This window comes from Sinohyriopsis cumingii, chromosome 4 (assembly GCF_028554795.1).
Source record: "Sinohyriopsis cumingii isolate HCF-2022 chromosome 4, ASM2855479v2, whole genome shotgun sequence".
Lineage (NCBI taxonomy): Eukaryota > Metazoa > Mollusca > Bivalvia > Unionida > Unionidae > Sinohyriopsis > Sinohyriopsis cumingii.
Genome location: NC_142964.1, coordinates 125,041,967 through 125,068,244, shown reverse-complemented (window position 1 = coordinate 125,068,244; position 26,278 = coordinate 125,041,967). Strand labels below are relative to the sequence as shown.

At 34.5% G+C, this 26,278-nt stretch overlaps 1 protein-coding gene across 1 annotated transcript in view; it reads left to right on the top strand.

Annotated features, from left to right (window-relative positions):
• Window positions 1-24,728, top strand: part of LOC149802042 (non-lysosomal glucosylceramidase-like) — a 100,126-nt gene extending 75,398 nt beyond the window's left edge. Inside the window, exons 15-17 of the mRNA XM_089956449.1 lie at window positions 5,771-5,880; window positions 6,549-6,740; window positions 13,555-24,728. Of these exons, the coding sequence (XP_089812575.1) occupies window positions 5,771-5,880; window positions 6,549-6,740; window positions 13,555-13,761 (509 nt within the window). The 3' untranslated portion in view covers window positions 13,762-24,728. The remainder of the gene's footprint in view (window positions 1-5,770; window positions 5,881-6,548; window positions 6,741-13,554) is intronic.
• Window positions 24,729-26,278: the final 1,550 nt, after the last annotated feature.

Here is a 26,278-nt window from a genome sequence, read left to right as displayed (position 1 = left end):
TATAAATTACTCTTACATCATCAAGTTGTATGTTCTATAAATTACTCATACAGATTACTCTTACATCATCATCATCAAGTTGTGTGTTATATGAATTACTCTTACATCATCATCAAGCTGTGTGTTATATGAATTACTCTTACATCATCATCAAGTTGTGTGTTATATGAATTACTCTTACATCATCATCAAGTTGTGTTATATGAATTACTCTTACATCATCATCAATTTGTGTGTTATATAAATTACTCTTACATCATCAAGTTGTGTGTTATAAATTACTCTTACATCACATCGAGTTGTGTGTTATATGAATTACTCTTACATCATCATCAAGTTGTGTGTTATATAAATTACTCTTACATCATCAAGTTGTATGTTCTATAAATTACTCATACAGATTACTCTTACATCATCATCATCAAGTTGTGTGTTATATGAATTACTCTTACATCATCATCAAGTTGTGTGTTATATGAATTACTCTTACATCATCATCAAGTTGTGTGTTATATGAATTACTCTTACATTATCATCAAGTTGTGTGTGTTATATGAATTACTCTTACATCATCATCAAGTTGTGTGTTATATAAATTACTCTTACATCATCAAGTTGTATGTTCTATAAATTACTCATACAGATTACTCTTACATCATCATCATCAAGTTGTGTGTTATATGAATTACTCTTACATCATCATCAAGCTGTGTGTTATATGAATTACTCTTACATCATCATCAAGTTGTGTGTTATATGAATTACTCTTACATCATCATCAAGTTGTGTTATATGAATTACTCTTACATCATCATCAAGTTGTGTGTTATATAAATTACTCTTACATCATCAAGTTGTGTGTTATAAATTACTCTTACATCACATCGAGTTGTGTGTTATATGAATTACTCTTACATCATCATCAAGTTGTGTGTTATATAAATTACTCTTACATCATCATCAAGTTGTGTTATATGAATTACTCTTACATCACATCGAGTTGTGTGTTATATGAATTACTCTTACATCATCATCAAGTTGTGTGTTATATAAATTACTCTTACATCATCAAGTTGTATGTTCTATAAATTACTCATACAGATTACTCTTACATCATCATCATCAAGTTGTGTGTTATATGAATTACTCTTACATCATCATCAAGCTGTGTGTTATATGAATTACTCTTACATCATCATCAAGTTGTGTGTTATATGAATTACTCTTACATCATCATCAAGTTGTGTTATATGAATTACTCTTACATCATCATCAAGTTGTGTGTTATATAAATTACTCTTACATCATCAAGTTGTGTGTTATAAATTACTCTTACATCACATCGAGTTGTGTGTTATATGAATTACTCTTACATCATCATCAAGTTGTGTGTTATATAAATTACTCTTACATCATCAAGTTGTATGTTCTATAAATTACTCATACAGATTACTCTTACATCATCATCATCAAGTTGTGTGTTATATGAATTACTCTTACATCATCATCAAGTTGTGTGTTATATGAATTACTCTTACATCATCATCAAGTTGTGTGTTATATAAATTACTCTTACATCATCAAGTTGTGTGTTATAAATTACTCTTACATCACATCGAGTTGTGTGTTATATGAATTACTCTTACATCATCATCAAGTTGTGTGTTATATAAATTACTCTTACATCATCAAGTTGTATGTTCTATAAATTACTCATACAGATTACTCTTACATCATCATCATCAAGTTGTGTGTTATATGAATTACTCTTACATCATCATCAAGTTGTGTTATATGAATTACTCTTACATCATCATCAAGTTGTGTGTTATATAAATTACTCTTACATCATCAAGTTGTGTGTTATATGAATTACTCTTACATCACATCGAGTTGTGTGTTATATGAATTACTCTTACATCATCATCAAGTTGTGTGTTATATGAATTACTCTTACATAATCATCATCCCAAATATGGCTTTAATGCCCCAGATTGCCAGGCCTTTTCACAAATAATGCAGTTATGGACAAAAATCATGATTTTTCTTAAAAAATAAATTTAAAAAACAACAACAAAAACCAGGGCAGAATTTGAGCCATATGAGAGAAATTTTGTTCCTTTCAAATTTTTTCTGGTAATTTGTAACATAGTATCAGTTTATGGCATACAACTTCAGTGTTTTTGGTCCTTTCCAATCTTTTCTGGTAATTTTTTACATAAGATCTAATTCTGACATATGATATTATAATCAGATCAGTTCATTTTAGTCCTTCACAGTCCTTTCTGGTAATTCTTGGAATATAATCAGTTTTGCACCATTGCGTGGAACACTTTTAACACTTTATTTCACTTGTTTGTGCTTCTTCATAATGTACTGTGGGGTTTTTGTAATTTCTTCAACATTTTTCTTTATTTACAAACTATAATTGGCAGTGTTCTATAAGCCTTTTGTGTCTTGACTTTAAAATGTCTGACAGTGATTGAAAGCCCATGTCGATTCCCATGAAATGATATTGAAAAGGAGCTTCTGGCAAAACGAAAAGAGCCAAAGGTACTTTGCAGGATAATTAAAAGAATACAATGAGCATTGTATTGTAAATAGTGTTATATAGATGCATATATGCATGTTTTGTAAAGTTTATCATTCTTCTGGATTTCATTGTGGAAATTTTTGTTTGCTGCTGTAAGTGTCCCTGATTTTTCAATAGAATCACAAATTTATTACCCTCTTGTCCCAAATTTCCCTGGTTACCACATCAACTAGCAGCTTGTTACATTAGTTATTCATACATCATTAATTAACAGGTTAACAAATTGTTCAGAAGTTAAAGAGGAAAGGGATTTTTGTTATAATTATTACATCAGAAAAAACAAAAATACCATGTTACAAATGTTTTGTTGGATCTAATGCATGGTATAATATAGAACACTTGCATGGCATAGTTGATCAATCACTGCTTGGTATTATTTTGGAGCACTTGCATGGCATAGTTGATCAATCACTGCTTGATATAATGTAGAGCACTTGCATGGCATAGTTGATCAATCACTGCTTGATATAATGTAGAGCACTTGCATGGCATAGTTGATCAATCACTGCTTGGTATAATGTAGAGCACTTGAATGGCATAGTTGATCAATCACTGCTTGGTATAATGTAGAGCACTTGCATGGCATAGTTGATCAATCACTGCTTGATATAATGTAGAGCACTTGAATGGCATAGTTGATCAATCACTGCTTGGTATTTTAGAGCACTTGCATGGCATAGTTGATCAATCACTGCTTGATATAATGTAGAGCACTTGCATGGCATAGTTGATCAGTCACTGCTTGGTATAATATAGAACACTTGCATGGCATAGTTGATCAATCACTGTTTGGTATGATGTAGAGCACTTGCATGGCATAGTTGATCAATCACTGCTTGGTATTATTTTAGAACACTTGCATGGCATAGTTGATCAGTCACTGCACAGAATAATGTAGAGTACTTGCATGGCATAGTTGATCAATCACTGCTTGGTATTATTTTAGAACACTTGCATGGCATAGTTGATCAATCACTGCACAGAATAATGTAGAGTACTTGCATGGCATAGTTGATCAATCACTGCTTGGTATAATGTAGCGCACTTGCATGGCATAGTTAATCAACCACTGCATGGTATGACTGCTCCCGTGTCCTCGTGGTTTCAGCATCCACATCAGATGCAGACTGTCTTTGGTTTTAACCCTAGCTGAGTCATACCAAAGACTTATAAGAATAGTACTAACAGCTGCCTTGCTAGGTGTTCAGCATTACAAGGTTAGTGTTAGGACTGGTCGGCCTGGTGTCAGGATAATTTGACTACTTCTCTATGGCATGATGCCCCAGTGCTAGACATCAGTATAAACTGCCAAACTGTAGACATCGTAGCAATATGACTGCAAAATTGTTAAAGCAATGTTAAAATTCAAAATCACACACACACTGCATGGTATAATGTAGAGTACTTGCATGGCATTGTTGATTAATCACTGCATGGTATAATGTCGGTTACATAAATGGCATAGTTGATCAGTCACTGCATGTAATTATGTTAGACTCGCTGTAATCATAGTGAAAGCAGCTAGAACCAGCCTTTTTATGAAAGCATAAAAATAGAATATTATTCTTTGGTGTAATAGGCCTAAATTGTTTTATGCATGCATATTATGTTATGATGTTGTCCATCTGAACACGATGACTATCTGACCCTCCATCTGTTACCAGCTTTGTTTCCACTTTAACTGCACACCATCTACAATTACCAAACATTATGGATGGCTTGCACTTAGGGTAAGGAAGATACTTACCAAAAGCTGAAAGGTCAAGGCCATTGTGACTGAAAGAAACATGGTTTCTACACAACAATTTTTGTTCTTCACCATCTACAGTTACCAGACCTTGTAAGTAACTTGTACTTGGAGCAAGGAAGAACCAGTTCAATTCTTTTCTTTAAAGGAGGTCAAGGTCATCTGACTGAAAGAAAAAAGATGGTTTCTGCACGATGAATTTCTTTCTCCATAATCTTCAGTTTCCAAACTTTGTGGATAGCTTGCAAATTGTGTAAGGAGGAACCCTATTGGATTTGGAATCAAAAGGTCAAAGTTCAGGGTCACTTTAACTAGAATAAGAAAAGTGCCTTCTACACAATATCTATGTAGCATTCAAGCTCAACTTTTACCTAACCAACATCGTTCAGGTGATATGGTGTAGGTCAGAGATGACCTCCAATTTTCTTTTCTTCCAAAGACCTATCATACCATTGGTTTAATTCAACCCAGTGGAATCTATGTCAGCATCACAACAACTGCCATCCATGGTCATTCAACAGCTTTGTAATGACATTGGCTATTCTACTCCTTCTGGATTTGTGGGAACACAAATATTTCTCAAGTTGGCGACTTGTATTGACATGTGCTAACCCTATCTCACACAATACTTTAAGCTTCTGTACACCATGCCAGGGCCAACTCCAAGTTAAGAGATGTAATTTCACTCAATTACCTATGCTTCTAATATGTTATGTTCTTGGAATGTATTTGAAGAAGAACCTAGATTGTGTTTATTTAAAGCTGCTTACTTTATCATAATATAGGCAAACCCTCCCAAGTCCTAGCATTTAAATCACTGGAAGAGTGTACATCCACTCTGGCAGTAATTGACACTTCATCTGCAGGGAATTAACCCAGAACCAGGTGAAGTTCTTAGGCATATTGGCTTATGAGGTTCTTAGGCATATTGGATTATGAAGTTCTTAGGCATTTTGGATTATGAGGTTCTTAGACATATTGGATTATGAGGTTCTTAGACATATTGGATTATGAGGTTCTTAGGCATATTGGATTATGAAGTTCTTAGGCATATTGGCTTATGAGGTTCTTAGGCATATTGGATTATGAGGTTCTTAGGCATATTGGATTATGAGGTTCTTAGGCATATTGGCTTATGAGGTTCTTAGGCATATTGGATTATGAAGTTCATAGACATATTGGATTATGAGGTTCTTAGGCATATTGGATTATGAGGTTAGGGTAGTCACCACCGACATAGTATTTGATTAATACTTGTTCCTGACTGACAACATTTAGTTGATGGGATGGAGGCTGTAGATGACATTCACAGAATTAGTTTTGACATGAGTTGTTAAACCAATCAAATAAAAGCATGCAATGGGTTCTTGGAATGTTGTGTATTAATAATATACTTTATGTACATTTCAAATCTTGCACTTTAATTTTAGGGGAGTATTACAACTATGACAGCAGCACCTGTGGTCACCATGACAGCATCATGGCAGATCAGCTGGCTGGTTACTGGTACATGAAATGCTCAGGGATAAATGAGTCAGAAGTAAGTCTTAAACCTGTAATGTAACTCACATCTCAGTATCACATATACTTGGCATATGAGACTGATACAACAGCAAAATTCAAAAACCCATAATGCACCAGCAGATCTGGGTCTATGCAGTTTATTGGGAGTGATAAGTAGAACATACAGGATAGACCCTAATCTGCCAGCACATTATGCGACTTTTAAATGTTCAAATTAGAAGAAGAAAAAATGTATGTCTCTTTGCATTTTTATAATGAAAAGTATGGTTGTATTTGATCATTATGATCTATTCAAAAGTTTAAAAGTTGGTTGGAAAAGTTCCGTCCATTTCAAAAAATAGACATAACACTTTGGCACACTATTTGAGAAATTTGTGTCAGTTCTGGAATCGGCATTTACCAATACATACTTGTAGCTATACGAACTTGCTATTTCATGAATCTTCCTCAACCATGAAAGTAATATTGTAAACACATTAAAATGCTGCTAAATTTTTTTAATATAGTGGTTTAGGATTAATATTACTGTAAGTTAGATCTATATCCACCGCAGTAGGTTGGTGACAGTGGTACAGGGTTTGGTGGAGTCACTAAGGAAAGTTATGAAACATGCTACTTATTCTGTATTGTGTTTAAATGTGTCCAAATTTTATGTATATTCATATTTTAAATTCTGTTTGATAGATATTTCCATCTGACCATGTCAAGTCGGCCTTGCAGAAAATATTCCAGGTGAATGTGAAGGGATTTGGAAATGGAAACATGGGGGCGATAAACGGAGCTCGACCAGATGGAAAGAAGGACATAAGCAGCTGTCAGTCAGAGGAGTTTTGGGTTGGGGTCACATACGGTTTAGCATCACAGATGATACATGCTGTAAGTTCTTTTGCAGAATGATTCAATTTTTTTTTAATTGTACTTTTTTTTGTTTCTTCGAAATCTACATCAAAATTTCGCCTTTAAGTGCATTCCTGATAACAATAGGGATACAAGCCTGCTGCCTCCCAAAATCCAGACCATACTCCCTGTGAACTAGCCATCCATACTACTATGACAAAGTCATCTGGCAGAGCCAGCTTCTCCTTTATTCACTTCATACCCACAGGATATTTTAGGGGCCCTGAGTGGCCAAGTGGTCTAAAGCGCTCACTGTTATGGATCACTGCCATTTCACCACTGTCTTCGTGGGTTCGAGTCTCAGTAGCTTCTTGTGGGTCAGTGGTTCTTTCCAGGGTTTTCCCTGGCTCATCCTCCACCATTTATACTGGCCACCATGTATAGCCTATCTTGTGCTGAAAAAGGGCGTTAAACTCTATTACAACAACAACAACTGGATATTTACCTTGAATTATAAAGAAGATGACATTGTATCATCATTGTCACAGGGAATGGTTTATCCCAAAATGGAAGCAGTTCATTAACAGTCCAGTACAAGACACATTGCACCACTGTGGTACTGAACTCCTGGCATTACATAAAAAATGGAAGCAGTTCATTAACAGTCCAGTACAAGACACATTGCACAACTATCGTACTGAACTCCTGGCATTACATAAAAAAATGGAAGCAGTTCATTAAAAGTCCAGTACAAGACACATTGCACCACTATCGTACTGAACTCCTGGCATTACATAAAGAACATAGCACTGTTTAACATGTCTGCCCAAACTTTCTATAAAGTGGATTAAAAAATAATTTTTGCTTAATTCAAGAGGTTTTGAAGATTGTTACTACATCTTTGATGTTAGAATTGGCCTCCTTAGTGATTTTCTGACTGGGGCAAAACTCTTCCAACCATCATATGCCAACCATCATTTTTGGGAGTCAACAGCCTGAATTGCTTGGGTCATTAACATAACAGCTCTCCATTTGATGGCAAATTTGTTGATTGTGTTTGCCAATCTTAGCTTGATATGGCATAATTGTATATCTGCCCTCCACAGTGCATTGAGAAAAAAAATCACTATGAATTTAATAATAACTCCATTTGGCTTGCCATTGCTTTTTGGGGCAGATTTGAAGACATTCAGAGGCAAGCAGGTCAAGAACTAACCCTCCAACTTGCCGCTCCTCCCATATCCTTGTTTTAGAAACCAGCTGTCCCTGCTACAATGGACAGAAGAGAGGTAGGCCAAGCAAAGGGATCTTTTACATATCAAGTGCCATCAGATCTTAGCCTAATGCAAGCAGATGACAGCCAAACCAGTCTAGGAGGCACCCTTAGCAGGGAGGTAAGAAACCAGGTTTCTCGACGCCAATGCTTCCTGATTCCTGCCACTGACTTAACACCCTTACCACCCACAGTCAGTCTACCAAAGGGTGTAGACTCTTGGAGTTCCAGTAACATTGGATTAATGTATTACTGCAAAACAAATTGAGTTCAAATATAGACTTCAGTCACCTCAACAGATTTATTCTTCTGCCAAGACTCAAGATCAGCATCACAAAAGTTTCCTTGGTTTGTTTGCTGCAACAGTTTATTTCAAGTCCTTCTTTTCAGTCTAAATTGGGTCGTTACCAAATTATGGATTGCATCATCACCCTGTTCTGGTCAACTTCCTCTGTGGCAGCATATTTGGTTGATCTCCTCCTAAAACATATGGTAAGTTCCATTCTCCTTAAGGGAAGAAGCAAACTCCTCTCCCTTTTGAAACATCTCGGTTTTATTGTGAATAGGGGAAAAATCCGACCTTCACACATCCCAGTGTTTTGTCCACCTGGGAATCAAAGTTATAACCAATTTCAATCATGTATGTCTCCTTCATGTCTTCGTTATGCGTACAGTCATTTCCATCATGATGGTGATTGAGAAAGTTCTTGCAACTACATGGGTTATTCAGTATGACAGTGGATTTTATTCCAGTGGGCTGCCTTCCTGTTGCAAATGACCTTACTGACTCAGTGACACCCATTTCCTGTCCACTCAGTCAAATTATCACGAACATGGTATGATCATTCCTGTGTCAGTGGTGCAACCATGTTTGGCTCATGACAGGAATTCTTCTGGGGAAACCCCACCAGGAAGTGATGGGATGTACTGATGCCAGATCATACGATTGGGGAACCTTCTTGTTGCTGGACTTAAAATATTGTCAGCAGCCAATGGGAACCAGGGAAACTGCCTCTTCACATCAACTTCACATCTACCTCCATGTGAAGGTTATTGTAAATGTCTTGCAGTTTTAGAAGAACAGACTCTGCAAGAAGTCTGTCTTGATTACTTTGTACAACTCGATAGTGGTGAGTACCTCCTCTGACAGAGAAACGTCAGTTCCCCCAACCTGTGTATGCTGGTTTGACAGTTTCTTCTACAGCACTGCAAACTTCAGATCAATATATTAATCAGACACATTCCCAACAGACTCAGTCTCCTGTCCAACATTCTCCCCAGAAAGGGTCAGGTTATCGATATGGAATGGTTCCTTAATCTGTTGGACTGAAATCGTCTAGTGATTAACCTTTTGCATCAAGGTGGAACCACAAATTTGCCACCTTTTCTCATTGGTTCTAGACTCAAAATCTTGGACTGTGGATGTATGGTCAATCAGTTGGGAAGGGTTATGGACATTTTGCACAACCCCCATGATCTTAATACAAAAAATAATACAGAAAATAGGTGGTCAGAATTGCAAGATAATTCTGATAGCCCCTTTCTGATGGCCAAGTCCTGGGTCAGTCATTTACTCAGTCTAGAAGGGAATATTATAACCATACCAAATCTCTTCAAACAACATTTGTTGCAAGTGTTAAACCCCTGTCTGGACCATCCTCTCGATTACACAGACATGATTTTTCTCAGTTAAATCAGTTTTTTCTAGATATAGTCCATTTTTTATATCATCTCCAATCCAGTTTTTTAAAAACAGTCTGTCCATTCCCACTCCGCAATGAGTTTTGTAAATTATTCGTTCTGTAAATTAGTTGGCACATGTCTCTTGTAAAGAGTATTCTGATTGGTCGAAAGTTTAAATTCATCCAATGAATCTTTGTGTAATGGAAACTGATGGCTATGGAAAGAAGAAGCATGCTTGCAAAACATGGCATCCTGAGTTGTTGAGAGAGACCCTGACACAAAAAGTTTAGAAAAAGGTATAAAAAAACGTATGGGAATGGCTGGAGCGAAAAGTTGATGGAAATTTAGTTGGTTAGTTTTATAAGAAAACGGAACACTAGAGGACAAGTTTTGAACAACACCTACAAAAGAAGCTACTTATGGAAAAATTGAAGCTCAGAAGGCATCTGGAAAAAGTGCATTTAATTACTATAAGAAGAAAGATTTCTTGCATAGAGAATGGATATAGCCATCTGTCAGAACATGTGCACTGCATGTCGCCAATACAAACACCAGGTTGAAAGGAAAAAGGATCTCATTAAGAAGGAAAAGAAAGAATTGCACATTGAGCCAAAAATATCAGTGGTGACAAAAAGAAAGGCTAAAGAAATCTTTGCCAAAGCCGCAAAAAGAGCGTACATTGGAGAAAAAGGCAAGTGAATGTATGGGATTATTTGTATATAGTTGATGTACTTGGGTGTTTATTTTACAGATTTGTTATGAAAAGAGAGAAGTGTAATATATTTGCTGCAAAATTGGATAAAGTTTTGTGACTTAATGATGATGTGAACACTGACATGCACATGAAATAACCTCAGCATCAATAGTATTGGAGAACAAATTTATGTGACAATAAATATTGTGAAATTATTGAAGTCAAGTTGAACATTTTTGTTAAGTTTATTAGTTTTTCAAATGATTATTTGGTTCATTTTATGATCATAAGTAGTACCAAGAGCAGTGGGGCCCTGAGTGGCCAAGTGGTCTAAAGCGCTCACCATTATGGATCACTGCCATCTCACCTCTGTCTGCGTGGGTTCGAGTCTCGGATTCGGCTAATCTGGTTATGTGAGAAAGCTTGCCAGTAGCTTCTCGTGGGTCGGTGGTTCTTTCCGGGGGTTTTCCGGGTTCTTCTTCCACCATTAATACTGGCCATCATGTATAGCCTATCTTGTGCTGAAAAATGGCGTTAAACCCAACAACAACAACAACAACCAAGAGCAGTTTTTTATGAGTGTAAAATGCATTTTGGGCCGGGAGGACCCCCAAACCCCCTTTTAAAAAATTCAGCTTTTTTTTTGTACAGAAGACCAAAATCATGTCTGATCTTGTCAAGACAGCCTTGCAAGAGAAAGAACTTAGACCTGCTTTTGAGGGAAATGGTTCTGTTTTCAGGGACTGTTGTTTAGTCAACAACTTAGTCCCTTTGAGTGCCTTAATCTCTCAACTATTGAATTTTTCTGTAGTTCTACGAGTAAAAAGTGAGCACCAGTTACTATCAAAAGCTGCTACTCCATTATGTCTGACACATTCATGATAAAGACCTATTAGACCTACTTGCCAAATCCCTCACCCTGTTTAAAACTGGAATCTGTCCTGGATATTATCATGGCTCAATTCAGCCATTAGTCCAGACCTTGCTGAAGCTGTTATCATACTCATCTGTTTCCTGCGTTTTAGCTTTAGCATGCAGGTTAAGTGACTTGCCTCTTCAGTCAGTTTAGATCAGATGATTTGGTGGTCCTCTTGACTCAACCAGGCATAGTTGCTAAGAATTGGTCACCAACTTGGGCAGTCAAAAAGTCATCATACACTCCCACTCCTCTCTAAGTATGTCTAGAGCAGTAGCAATGCAAGATCCTGTCCATGCCTTCGAGTACCACTTGAAGCACACAGAGACAAGTTGTAGAATGAAGGTGAGAAAGCAGGACTAGCCTAGCAAGTCTGATTTTTCCTGCTTAAGTGGGTTATATGCTTGGATTACCCTGATATCTCCAAAGATCAGAGTCACTTTATGAGAATTTCAGCTCATGAAAAAAAGCAGTCTCTGCAGGCCTCACATTTCGATTTGAGAGATCATATAATATGTTAGCAGGCATGCAGAATCAACCATCTTGAGTTTTTATCTCAGGGGATTGAGCTTTGCAGAGACAATCTGATGGTTCCCATGGCTGGATGAACATCAAACCCATTTAAGCCAATGCAACCTGTTAGCTTTGCTGGATTCACTGGTGAATTTTGACAGAAGATTTCAGTAATCATCTTTTTAACCTGATAAAATGGTAATGGTTCATTTGCTGTGTTTCTTTTAAGTAGGAGAGTGGGTTGTCATTGACATAGGGAATCCAGTTTGTCTTCCCTGGGAGCTTATTTGAAGGAGAAAGCACATTTTTAAGTAAATTGTGTTTCTCTAAGAATACTTACCCTATCACTTGACTAAAAACCTTCCCAACCATCATGCCATGCAAGCATCCTTGTTAGTATATCGCTCAACATATAAACTAGGAACACATGGTGATGGCAAAGGGGGGAGGGGGCAGTTTTAGTGCACAGTTTGAATACTGCATTTACCTGCCTAATATGAAAAATCATAAAAAAATAAAATACACAAGTGAGGTCAGAAAGGTCCATATTTTTGGATAGCTATATTAAAACAAAGCAAAAGAATATTATTTACTTAACCAGAGATTATTTAGCTGTCCAGAGAAGTCAATGGCATTTCATAGCAAAAAGAAGCTTATGCAACCCAAGCCCAAATTTATCCCTCTATTTTCATGTCTAAGGGTCAGTTTTGACACCATGTGATGTTCAAGTCAAGCTCTTCTCCTAGGTAATAATTTAGCAAAACATTGTGTACTAAGCAGCTTGATGCAATTCAAAATAGTTGCCATCCATGCTATGTTTGAGGTTTTCTGCATGCCTTGAACCCATATTTCTACTGCTACGGGTGGCTAGCTCATTGTCCCAGCCAACTATTGGTATTTCACCATCTACATACTGCAGACTGACTGTGAGGTATACATACCTCCAATCACTTTCAAGAATAACACCTGCCTCAAATGTCTAATTCACAAATATATCTATATCTTTAATTATTAAACAAAAATAGCTCAAAATATCACACGATATCATTTTAACTACAAAAATTTAACAGGGGCCAATTGCCAAAATTATTTCCTGCCACCTGAGATAGATAGAACAGATGAATTTTTATCTTTATAGCAGTGCTGGATTAGCAGGCTTATATCCCTAACATTAATGTGCTCGGTTAATTATTCTACGTAAAACAAAATTTAATTACAAATTTGCTTTCTTTTCCATGCAATTTCCTATGTATTTAAAACCTCTCCCATTGTCCCATGAATGTGATTCCTTAAGAAGATGAGAAAAATTCTTTTACAGTTTCATAAAGATGTAAAAATCTCAGATCATAGCTTCAGTTAAGTGCTTAAATTAACTTCCTTTAATAGGGCTCTATAATTTTGGACATCTTACACCTGGAAAATGCACACACACACACACACGAACTCAACAGCAAAGTCAAAGTTCCTTATTTTGTATTGATTACATGAATTTCACTTGTACAGTGCAGTAAGAAAGAAAAAGAATAATCTGCTGAATGAACAATACCAGTCTGTTGGAACATCCCGTTCTTATTCATTCTTCTTACCCAATGCATCAATAAACAATGCCAGTCTGTTGAAATGTCCCATTCTTATTCATTCATTTTTCTTACCCAATGCATGGACATTCATCTTAATTTTTAAATAAATGGTTCTGGAAACAGACATTAGTTTTTATAAAACAAAATATGAATATTTCATCAAAGTTTGATGTTTGTATATTCTGTACCTTCAGGATATGCTATCTGAGGCCTTCCAGACAGCTTGGGGTAATTACAGTGTGTGTTGGGAATGGCTGGGCCTTCAGTTTCAAACACCTGAGGCCTTTAGGACTAGTAAGCACTACAGGTCTCTGGGTTACATGAGACCTCTGTGTATTTGGTCCATGCAACTGGCCTTACAGCAGCATCACCCAGAGTTTTTTCAGTCCGACAAGTCTTGAAAAGGGACATTTGAAATTTGAAAGATGAAATAAGAGAATAAAAGAATAAAAACCAAAATCTGGTGAACATCATTGTTGGGATGCCAATGAAATTGCATCATCCAGAGTATTCAACAAGCATCAAGAATTGGAAAGGAAAGATGATAGTGTGAAAGGAAAGTAATTGACTGTCTAATTTTATGCACATCTTTCAGTATGTAGTTTTTTTTGCTAACCTAATTGCACAATTCATACATTTTTGTAAATTTACATCATATGCAGATTTATTGTTTAATATATGGTATCTGAATGTGAGAATACCTTTTTATACTTTTATATAAACTGCCCTCTGGAAGAATTAATCGATCAATTAATGTATTTGTTCCGGAAAACTGTGAGACTTATTATATATGCTCACCTATATGTGCAAGCAGCCTAGACCCCGATCTGCCATCCCATGATGCATTGGCAAATCAGGTTCTATGTTGTTTGTTCTACCAGTTATACTTTCTTTGTTTCTTCTAAAATTGATCTTGCTGGTTGAAAGCATGGTTAAGTAAATATGCAAAAACTAATAGATACAAATCTACTCACATTTTGCAAGAAATAATAACTATTTTAAAAGGAAAAAGAAATTAAGGTAAACCTGTAAAAAATTTAATCCAACCAAACTTTAAACTCAAAAAAGTTTGAAAAAAGGTTTTTCTTCCTGCACAAATTTAATTTTACACAATTGCTCAAATCAACATTTTTAACCTGACATTTTTTTCCTCCCAATACTCAGGATTTTTATATTTCAAGTAAATAAATCAGTGACATTGTATCATTAATATTAAATTATAGAGGATATTTGCTCATGTATTCTGAAGTTTATTTATCATTATTAACTGATGAGTCATGTTTTAAGGGGTTGCCATGGTGACTCAGTGGTTAGCCTGCCATACTCCTGACTGAAAGGGCTGTGTATTAAGTAGTACAGGATCACAATACAGGGCAGTGTATAAAGTAGTACAGGATCATAATAAAGGGCTGTGTATTAAGTAGTACAGGATCACAGTACAGTGCCATGTATTAAGTAGTACAGAATCATTATGCTGGGCCAGGTATAAAGGTATACAGGATCATAATACAGGGCAATATATTAATAAAGGATCACAATACAGGGCCATGTATTAAGTAGTACAGGATCACAGTACAGGGCTGTGTATTAAGTAGTACAGGATCACAATACAGGGCTGTGTATTAAGTAGTACAGGATCACAGTACAGGGCCATGTATAAAGTAATACATGATCAAAATACTTGACCATATATTAGTACAGGATCGCAATACAGGGCCATGTGTTAGTACAGGATTTATTCTTCCTATGACAGATTATGCTGCTTCATTTATTGACTGTCTAATTATTGACTTATGCAGTTTTTGTTAAGAATATTCTTCCTGCATGTAGCTTCATGTTTTAAAGCAGTAGAGATCAGATGCACAATTGTGCATTTGTTGAACAATATCAAAGAAGTGATGAAACAAAATGGACAGGAGATGTTTGCTCAAATTTATGTTCACAATCTTTAATGAAAAATTGAATTTGCTTTTAAATATATTTGCTATGTGATTGTAAAAAAGATAACATAAAAATTTAAGAGGGCGTCAGAGCTTGACAGAAAGTAATCAGAACCTGACAGGTACTCAAAGGTCGACAGCATGTGTTCAGAGCTTTATAGGAGGTAGTGCTTAACAGGATGTAGATGAGCTTGACAGGCAGTCAGAGCTTGACAGGTGTAGAAATCAGCTCTGCATGAAGAAAAAAAATATGCATAAAAGCACCATGATACAATTTCTTGATCTGTATCTGAGTTACAAATGCTAGTAATGTTCGATGTGAACTGTGCATAAATTACATTTACTGTAAATCACTTAATTTTATAGCAAGAATAAATCATAGCAAATTTAGTGGGAAAACTAATTTTTAAAATTTTCTATGTATGTTAAATATGTGTTATGAGATCAAACCAATTCATAATGTAATGTTGACCAATAGTTACAATTTTCAGCCTGTAGATGTACTCAACACCTTTTGACCAATAGTTACAGTTTTCAGCCTGTAGATGTACTCAACACCTGTTGACCAATAGTTACAGTTTTCAGCCAGTTGATGTACTCAACACATGTTGACCAATAGTTTTCAGCCTGTTGATGTACTCAACACCTGTTGACCAATAGTTACAGTTTTCAGCCTGTAGATGTACTTAGCACCTGTTGACCAATAGTTACAGTTTTCAGCCTGTAGATGTACTCAACACATGTTGACCAATAGTTAGTTTTCAGCTTGTAGATGTATTCATCACCTTTTTAACCAGCAGATGATTTTTATTGCCATATTTTTTGAAGAAGATGAAAACGGTGAACCATTACATCATTTATTTTCACCCATCATTATTCACTAATTGTGTGTGGAAACTAACAGGCTGAAAATGAAAATTGAATGATGCCAAGATTTTGTTATTGACAAAATTCTGTTCAAGAGGAAATGTACAAAAGAAATGTGAACCATATATTTGGGAGTATGGGTTTAAATTCAACACAGACACTCAGAGTTACAAGAGATCATTTATCACTGTCTTCATTACTTTTGGTCACTAGCAAGAGTATGCCACTTTATACTGGAATACCTTATAATGAAGTACATAATTGCAGTATTCCTTCATCATAATACTGTCCATGAGAACGTATAATATACTGCATCACAGCTACAGGCTTTATATGGAAATACATAATTACATAATTCCCTCATTATAATGCTGTCCATGAGAACCATAGTGACATGCTGTATATTGAATACATAATTACAACATTCCTTCATTATAATGCTGTCCATGATAACCATATAGTTACAGGCTTTATATGGAAATACATAATTACATAACTTCCACACTATAATGCTGTCCATGAGAACCATAGAGTAGTGACATGCTGTATATTGAATACATAATTATAGTATACCTTCATTATAATGCTGTACATAGAATATACTGCCTCATAATGGCTAGCCTTATACTGAAGTACTCAGTTAGAGTACTCCCTCATTATAATGCTGTCCATGAGAATCGTAGAGTAGTGACATGCTGTATATTGAATACATAATTATAGTATACCTTCATTATAATGCTGTACATAGAATATACTGCCTCATAATGACTAGCCTTATACTGAAGTACTCAGTTACAGTACTCCCTCATTATAATGCTGTCCTTGACAAACATAGAATATACTGCCTCACAGTGATAGGCTTTATAATGAAGTACACAATTACAGTACTCAGTGCTGTCTGTTGAAGCCACACTATACCACCCTGTAGTGAGGCTGCCTTATGGCAATGTACATTATGCATGAAATGAGATCCATGTCTATACCTGCCTTATAATGGGAATCTTGTTACACTGCAGTACCTTGTATTGATGGACTGCTGTACATAATTTTAATTGCTCCTGAAATTAAAAGATATGTTTACTTACCATTTATTACATGCATTGCATCAGTAGACTCTTGCATATATGTTTGGTTTTCAAAAAGAACAAATTTCCATAAGTTAAGATTTCGTAAAAAAATAAAAAAATTACATTTTAATTCCAGTGTGTTTATATTACTGTGAGTCTTAAGACCTGTGATATTTTCAGAGAATAATATAAGTTCTATTCAAAACATATAATGGCAGTTTTCAAATTAAAGTTGTAAAATGCACTTTGAAGTACTTTGTGTAAGTGTAGCAGTTTTTTGTTTCAAGTTTCTCCTACAAAGAATACATCATTGCCATAAGAGAATACTAACTAAATACATTCATAGATAGAGTATATTCCTAATTTCAGAAATTAAAATGGAAGCCATGGACATGAAATACAGTAGAAATTGTAAAACTCTAAACAATACAGCCCAAAAGTTTGGCACCAGTGTTTGATTATTCAAAGTTTTCAGGCTGCAGGTAGTAGAAGGCTTTACTGTGAATACATAGTTAATAATAATGCAGTGTACTGATTTACACTAAATACATAGTTCTTACAAGTGCAGTGTATTCATTTACAATGTGAATACATAGTTCTTACAAGTGCAGTATATTCATTTCAGTGTGAATACATAGTTCTTGTAAGTGCAGTGTATTCATTTCAATGTGAATACATAGTTCTTACAAGTGCAGTGTATTCATTTACAATGTGAATACATAGTTCTTACAAATGCAGTGTGTATTCATTTACACTGAATATGTGGTTCTTACAAGTGCAGTATACTTGTTTACACTGTGAATACACTGTTCTTACAAGTGCAGTGTATTAATTTACACTGTAAATACATAATTCTTACAAGTGCAGCATGTTAATTTACAGTGAATACATAGTTCTACAAGTGCAGTGTATTCAAGTAGTGAATGTTAAAGTTATAATTATCTTACTGTATGTAGAGCAGTTGTCATACTTCATCATTAAATTCCTAAAATTTCATGAGAATTTGATTGAAACATCAGATATCATGACATCACTTAAATTGACTATTTCCAAGATGACTGAGAATTAAGGGGAAAGTTACTTTAACAAATGGTCACTTAGTTGACTTGATATCCCTCCTGACTTAGAAATGTGGTTTGGGGTTTTATGGAAAAAATGGCAGTCAATATGTTGGTTTTCTGAAGCCAGAAAACCAAAGATGGGGCCTTTCTTGTTTTTGAGAATTGCCACTCTTGAGCTTCCAAACATGGTTTATCATAATCGTGTATTTTTGACTGGCAGGTGTAAAGTTGTGCTGAGAGTCCATTTCGAACCAACCTAATAGACCAATTAAAGTGGGGTAACTTATCTTTTTGCTGAATCCTGACATAAATTACTAGATGACATTGTGTCATTTTCCCATGTAAATTTAAGATAGAGGTAATACTTTTAAGCCAAACAGAATGAACATTGTTCATCACATTTCAATGATATTTACCTATTTTGAGAAATTCCATTGTCTTTGCACCACGTATCATTAGCTGTTGACGCTTTTCCCAATACCCCAGTTATGTAATGTGGAGTGATGTAGCTATCACTGTCCATGTGTCTGTCTTTAAGCATTTTCATTTCTGGAGCACAGTTCTCACACTGTTGATCAGATCTTTGTGAAAGTTAATACACATATTGGACTAGTTGTCCAGTTGTGCCTTTTGCTGTTGACAATTCTTCACTTTCAATATATTTTTGTGCATTTTTTTTTCATTCCATTTTTATAACTTTTAAAAAGCACTTTATAACCACTCCTATGTTGACATGCTGTTAAACCTCAACATTCATTCATAAATAATATTCTCAATCCATCCATCCATTATGAATACTTTTGTTTCAAGGATAAAACTCTAAAATCTGATGCTAGGAATGCCTATTACACTAGTGGTCCAGATATGCACTTTCCCTTTTAATAATTATTCACAGTTTTTCAGTTTCAATGTTATTAACATTTTCATCTGGTCTTCTGTTCATCTATTCATCATTCACACTTTTGTTTCTAAAGCATACTTTCCTCTGATGCTTCATACACATATAAGCCTATAGGTCCATATGTCCATTTTGCTATTTACTGTTCTTCAGATTCATTATTTTTTGTTTTGACCATCTGTCGGTTTATCAACCATTCATGCTTTCATTTCTGGAACAAAAGTGATGTCTCTTACTTTTCTGTTTGGGAATAAGTCATCTGTATTCATAGCAAGACCCTCTTTGGAGAGATCACATTCATTCCGAGGCATTTTTTTGTTGAGAGAAGGTGTGATCTTAACAAGATTTTGAATAATTTGGAAACTGTTAAGGTTTCTGATGAAAGCGTGAGCTTTATTCATTTAGATTTTTTTAAAATAGTTTAAAATTAAAGTATTAAGTATCCACATTTATAGTACTAAGCTTATAGTACCTGCACTACTCAAACTATTGATAACATACTGTGTTATATACAATTATGCCATGACTTCCATGATAAAATGATATATTACTAATTTTGTTGTGTTAGGTAAGGTGAAGATTACTGTAGGGACTAACCACTTACATTATATAGTTATGTACCTAATGGGTAAGATACAGGTTTGTAAATTATGTACTCAGTTTGTTTTTAAGATTTCAACTTTACACATAGTAGTAAGTATTGAGAAAGTCATTTTCATCTAGGAGCATTTTATCAGTCATTTACATACCATGATCTGTACTCCGACTTAGACACCGTCATTGAAAAGTGGCCGCAGTGTATGTGCAAGTTTTTACCAAAAGAAGAGTGTTTCTTGATTAATGCATGCATTGATATTACAAATGGTATATTGTTGATAATTAGTGCTAAATTATAATCAGTGTAAGAAAGCCTCTGCAATTAGGTGAAACTTGATTATTGCTTCTTTTATATCTTTTTCAAACTGGCATCTATTGATAGTGAGCAATAAAATGGTTTTATTTCAGTTTTAGAACATTTAATCAATAAAACTGGCATTATCAGTTATCCCTAAATCATTTTTAGGACTACCAAAAATGTCCTTCAGGACTACCATGCATTTAGTATGTGTTAGTGTTTGTTATTTCATGTACAATAAGATAACATAGAGTAGAAATGAAGCAATATTTGTAACATTGTTACATTTTTCTTTTAAGTTTATTTGAAAAGATGTATTTTGGCTGTTCAGCAATAAATCTAGGCTTTATTTTTAGGAAATATTACATTTGATCAGATGATAAATCATAGCTGCCAACTGTCCCGTTTTTTCCGTATTTTGGACCTGAATACGGGTGTACGTTTGTTTTGGCAAAAAATACGTTTTCTATTTTTTTTTTTAAATATTAAAAAAATTCCCTGCAATTTTCAGTTTAGAACGGGCACTCGGTTCCATTCTGATAGAAATGTATCGCATGTACATAGGAATACAGTTCTACAATATGATTGGCTCATTCGAAATCGAGGCTACATGCCTGTCTTTATCTGCCATATTGGATTTCGCAAACAGTTACCACTGTCACTGTATCACATTTTCGTAATATTCAACTTCTAATCATGTTGAATAGGAAAGCAGAATATTCAGAATTTTCTCCAGGAAAGACACACACAAAAAAAAAAAAAAACACAGAACTAGAAGGACAATTGTGCCGTCTTGTTTAGATATGTGAAACCATCTAGTAAAGGAGAAAACTACGTTTTGCAAGTTGTGTAACGTGATTTCACTATTGAGCGCCTATGAAATAAAGAGCACGAAAAAGCTAATAAACATCAGCTTGCTGCTTCATCATACACAACTCAGCCTGAACTTACGACGTATATAAATACCAGAGAGAACCTTGATATAATTTGATCGAAGTTCGGTTTATTAAATTTCTTTTGGAAACTAACCTTCCTCTTTCAGTTACTGTGTTGCTGGCGATTTATTTCGCACACGTTTTCCAGACAGTAAAATCGCAAGGGATTACTCGTATGCTAGAACGAAAACAGTTCAATAAGAAAATCACACAGGATTGAGATCATCAGTGAAGGTTGATACATTCAAATTGATAATGATTGGAAAAAGATAAGGTGTGGAAAAGGCTACTATAAAAAGTCTGTGTCTGATTGTGTTGCACTCTTGCACCTTCTGAATGGGCATCCGAATGGAATATGGTACAACATATGCATATTTGACATTAAATAATTATGTAAAGCACTGTCCTACTTTACTGATGGTTGTATATGTTGTAAATAGTTACATATGCATTAAAATTTTTAAAATCGGTATTTGTTCCTGAAAATCAGTATTTTTGTCACAAGAAGTCAGTATTTTTTTATTCGGGGGTTGGCAGCTATGCAGAGATGCACACTGGCATCCTTTTTCATGTTTTATTTATGCAATGAAGTATATAACCTTTGTGTGTGTGAATATATATATATATATATATATATATATATATATATATATATATATATATATATATATATATATATATATATATATATATATATATTCAGATTTAATCATAATTTCATATTTTGTCACATCAACAATGTGTTATTTACATCTGGAAAGATTAGAAGCATCTAGTCTCAAAACAATGATGTGTTCATTTTTCATATACATACTTGCTTGTAAGTTAAGTCCAACTGCCAGCAACATAGACCATGACCTGCTGTGAGCTGTGTTCATTGTTCTTCTGATTACTCCAACAAACTGCATGGAACCAGATCTGCTAGTGAATTATGAAATGGCAGATCTAGGTTTGTGCAGTTTGCAATTGGACTAGAGTTATAAGCAAGTATATATGGTATTTCTTTATTCATATATGCACATGTCAAACAGGTCACATTTCATGTGCTATACAATTTTTTTGTTGTTGTTGATTATATTGTATATGTTTATACATAAGATGTTATGCTTTTGTTTTGGTGTGGATTTTTTGCTTTTTTTCTCTGTCATGTACATGGTATTTATATCTTTGATCTGTCATCATAAGTCATGTGACTTGTATGTGAATTGTCAACAAAGCACGTCTTGTGACGTGTATGTGAATTTGTCATCAAAGCAGGCCTTGTAACTTGTGTGTGAATTTGTTATCAAAGCAGACCTTGTAACTTGAATGGGATTTTTTTCATCAAAAAAGGCCTTGTAACTTGTATGGGAATTAGTCATCAAAGCATGTCACGTAACTTGTATGGGAATTTGTCATTAAATCAGGCCTTGTAACTTGTATGGTAACTTATCAAAGCAGGTCTTGTAGTTTGTATGTGAGTTTGTCATCAGAGCAGGTCTTGTAACTTCTGTTGGAACTATTCATCAGAAGTACTATGACTTGTATGGGAACTTGTCATCAGAAGTCTTGTGATTTGTATGAGAACTTGTCATCAAAGCAGGTCTTGTAACTTACATGTGAATTTGTCATCAGAATAAGTCTTGTGACTTGCATGTGAATTTGTCATTAAAATAGGTCTTGTTACTTGTTTGTGAATTTGTAATAAAAATTGGTCTTGTGACTTGTATGTGAACTTGTCAGAAGTCTTGTAACTTATATGGAAACTTGTCATTAAAAGTCTTGCGACTTTGTATGAGAACTTGTTATCAAAAGTCTTGCAACTTGTATGGGAACTTGTCATCAAAAGTCTTGCAACTTGTATGGGAACTTGTCATCAAAAGTCTTGTGACCTTGTATGAGAACTTGTCATCAAAACTCTTGTGACTTGTATGGGAACTTTTTTATCAAAAGTCTTGTGACTTGTATCATAGCTTATCATCAAAGTAGGTTTTGTAATTTGTATGTGAATTTGTCATCAGAATAGGTCTTGTGACTTGTATGGCCTCCTGTCATAAAAAAAAGTTTTGTGATCTGACCAAGTTTGACTGAAAACATCTATAATATTCTCACACCATCCAATTTGTTTGTACCCACCTACCAATTTTAAAAGCAGAAAGCATCAAGGATGTAAACAAGGCACAGAACTTAGTCATTTCATTCATTGATTTATAAGTTCTAAATTCTAAATCACTGAATGAAATGACTAAGTCTTGTGCATTATGTATATCCTTGATGCTTTTCATTTCTAAAAATTGGTAGGGGGGTACAAACCAGATGGTTTGTGAATACTATAGGTGTAAAGTTTTGTCAAAATTTGTTCAAATGATGCCAATCTACTGATGAACTGCTTATAGAGTTTGATGTGTCTTTCAAAGTTTTCAAATGATGCAGATTTGTGGATGAACTGCTTATAGAGTTTGATGTGTCTTTCAAAGTTTTCAAATAATGCAGATTTGCTGATGAACTGCTTATAAAGTTTGACATGTCTTTCAAAGTTTTCAAATGACGCAGATTTGCTGATAAACTGCTTATAGTTTGACATGTCTTTCAAAGTTTTCAAATGATGCAGATTTGCCATCAATAGCTATTACATTATCTTTTTTTTAGACATCACTGACATTTGTTTATTTCTAGCAATTATCCTTGAAAAAGACTTTTTAACTTGACTGGTTTTAGCATGTTTAACTATTTGGGCACCACATTTTTTACAGGTTATATATTGTTGTTACAGTATTCTCTGGCTTGCATTTTTGGGGGGTATTTTTTATGTCATTTGTACTGAAATGTCAGAATTTAATGTGATGATTAAGTACTACATTGTTTTGTGTACAACTTTTATTTTATGGTAATTAGTTTAATTATTTCATTGTCCTCAATTTGTTCGTGTCAGAATAACAATCCAAAATCCAAATATTGTCCAGAGCACTTGGGAAAAGATTTTGAACCCAGGGCTATGCCTTCTTACATATACATGTTTTGTGTCAGACATAATAGCTAATGAAAATCAAGGTCTTGAACCATGAAGACAAGCTGATTGTCTATGTGTGTCTATATTATGTGTGCAAACATTTGTTGTTAACACCATCATAAAAGAATTTTGTGCTCTGCTCCAACTGTCCCTCAAGTTGAATTATCTTTATTACGAGATCCACAGATCTGATAGGGAACTTTTGGGGGGTATAGTAGCCAAGTGTTTTTGTTATTTACAAATGTTTAAAGTCATGCAAGAGGACAGTAAATATAACTTGTTAGCTTTCCCATCTCGAAGGATTTTTAAAATAATGCCTTAACATGTTTTTCCTACTTCGGATCTATGCACTTTATCTCTATGCAGCTTTGAGTACTTTTTTTTCACAAATGTCAAAAAAGCTCGTACATTTTATTAATGTGTTGTAGTAGATTATTATCTAGTCCATTGTCTTTCTTTTTTTGTGTGTCTTTATTGAGGATGAAAAACAGATTTAAACATACAAAAACATCGCGTCAGAACCAACCTTTTTGATGCACAAATATTTTTAAATTGAATTCCAGGCTTTTTGTTCTTATTAATCTTTCATCTAACCCATTTTAGTATTTTCATCTTTAAGTTGAAATGCTGCATTTTGCTTAAGGTTTGTGTTCTCAGCCCCATTGCTATGGGTCAGTACTCCAAGGAGTGCTTTAATAAACAATCAGTCACATGTATTTTGTGTTGACTTGTTTTATTTAATCTGTCCTCATTCTTAACATTATTATTTTTATGCTCACTCACCATTCCTATGTAGTTTTATCAGAAGTAAAATCCAGAAATAACAATGAATATATTTGGACCAGACAAAATTCTCTATAGAAAAAAATGGATGGAAAATAAAACTGATGGAACCTTATAGTCTTATAATAGTGTTTTTGTTATACATAGAAGATCTCAAGTGGGTAATGTTTTAATATTGAATTTATGAAATAAGTTGAATAAATTTAATATTAAATCATTACCCATTTGAAAATTCTTTTTATCACATAGTTTTTATTTCAGTGGAGATTATTTAGATAGAAAAATGAATAATTTCATTCATTCTGACAGATGCTGCACCTTTCATTTATTGTGTGTAAAAAATAGTCCCAAACAATGTTGAACTAATATTAGCATTTAAAAGTAGATTATTCTTTTCTTACAAACTATAAATCAAAGAATAAGTGTCCTTCTGAATAAACAGAACGTTTTGCACAGACAAAATCATTTTTCAACACAGAATATCCAATGCGCGTGATGTCACATTGTTTGATGCAGTACCTATTAGAGTACAGTTGATGATCCTCATGTTTTTATAACCTAAAGTGTCACTTTCACAACTAAACATTACATTGTTGTGATATTCATGTGAAACAAGGTTTACTGGATGCAGAAATTCCCACATTTACTGTGATGTATTTGTGACTACATAATTGCAGTAATTGATTTCAAACAGTAGACTAAAGTGTACATAAACAAATTTCATTTTGAGTTGGAATTGCATCACATATTTACTGCGTAAATATCCAGTGGTTGGATAAACTTCTGTCAGTTTGGAGATTGGTTTATGTCCACATTCTTCTGTGAACAGAGATGATTTTATTTACTTCTGTATGTTAATATTTAAACCACACTTGTATATAGGGTGGATTCCATGCTACAGGTATACAGCCCCCCTCCCCCCCCCACACACACACCTGCTATCAGGTGGGCAATACCTTTAGTTTTACTTCTTGTTGTTGTTCTTGGTGTTTTAAACATTTTTCAGGTTATGATATGTAATATATGACATAACAAGTCCCTGTGGTGGTAAGTTGGCCATATTCAAACAGATGAGGCTAGTTTGTCCCCAATTCAATCGAATTGAAAAATGGCCACCAAAATGTTCATTAAAAACAAAAAATTCCAGAAGGAGGGGTTAAAAAAGTTTTCCCCACGATCACAGCCAATCAGTAAAGAGAATACTGCACAGTAATTTCATGGGCTTATTTTGGATCAATCAGAATCACATAAAGTGATATGTTCACATGTTATAATATCAAAAATATTAAACAACAAACACTAGGCAAAGTGTACCAACTATGTAATAAACCTGTTTATCATAAACAAATTGCAAACCATTTATCTATCTATCCATCTGTCTGTCTGTTCACCTACTTACCTATTTATCTATCCATTAATTGTATCAAAGCTATATCAATATTCTTTTTAAATGATTATCTAGGTAGGTACACTGTATATCTGT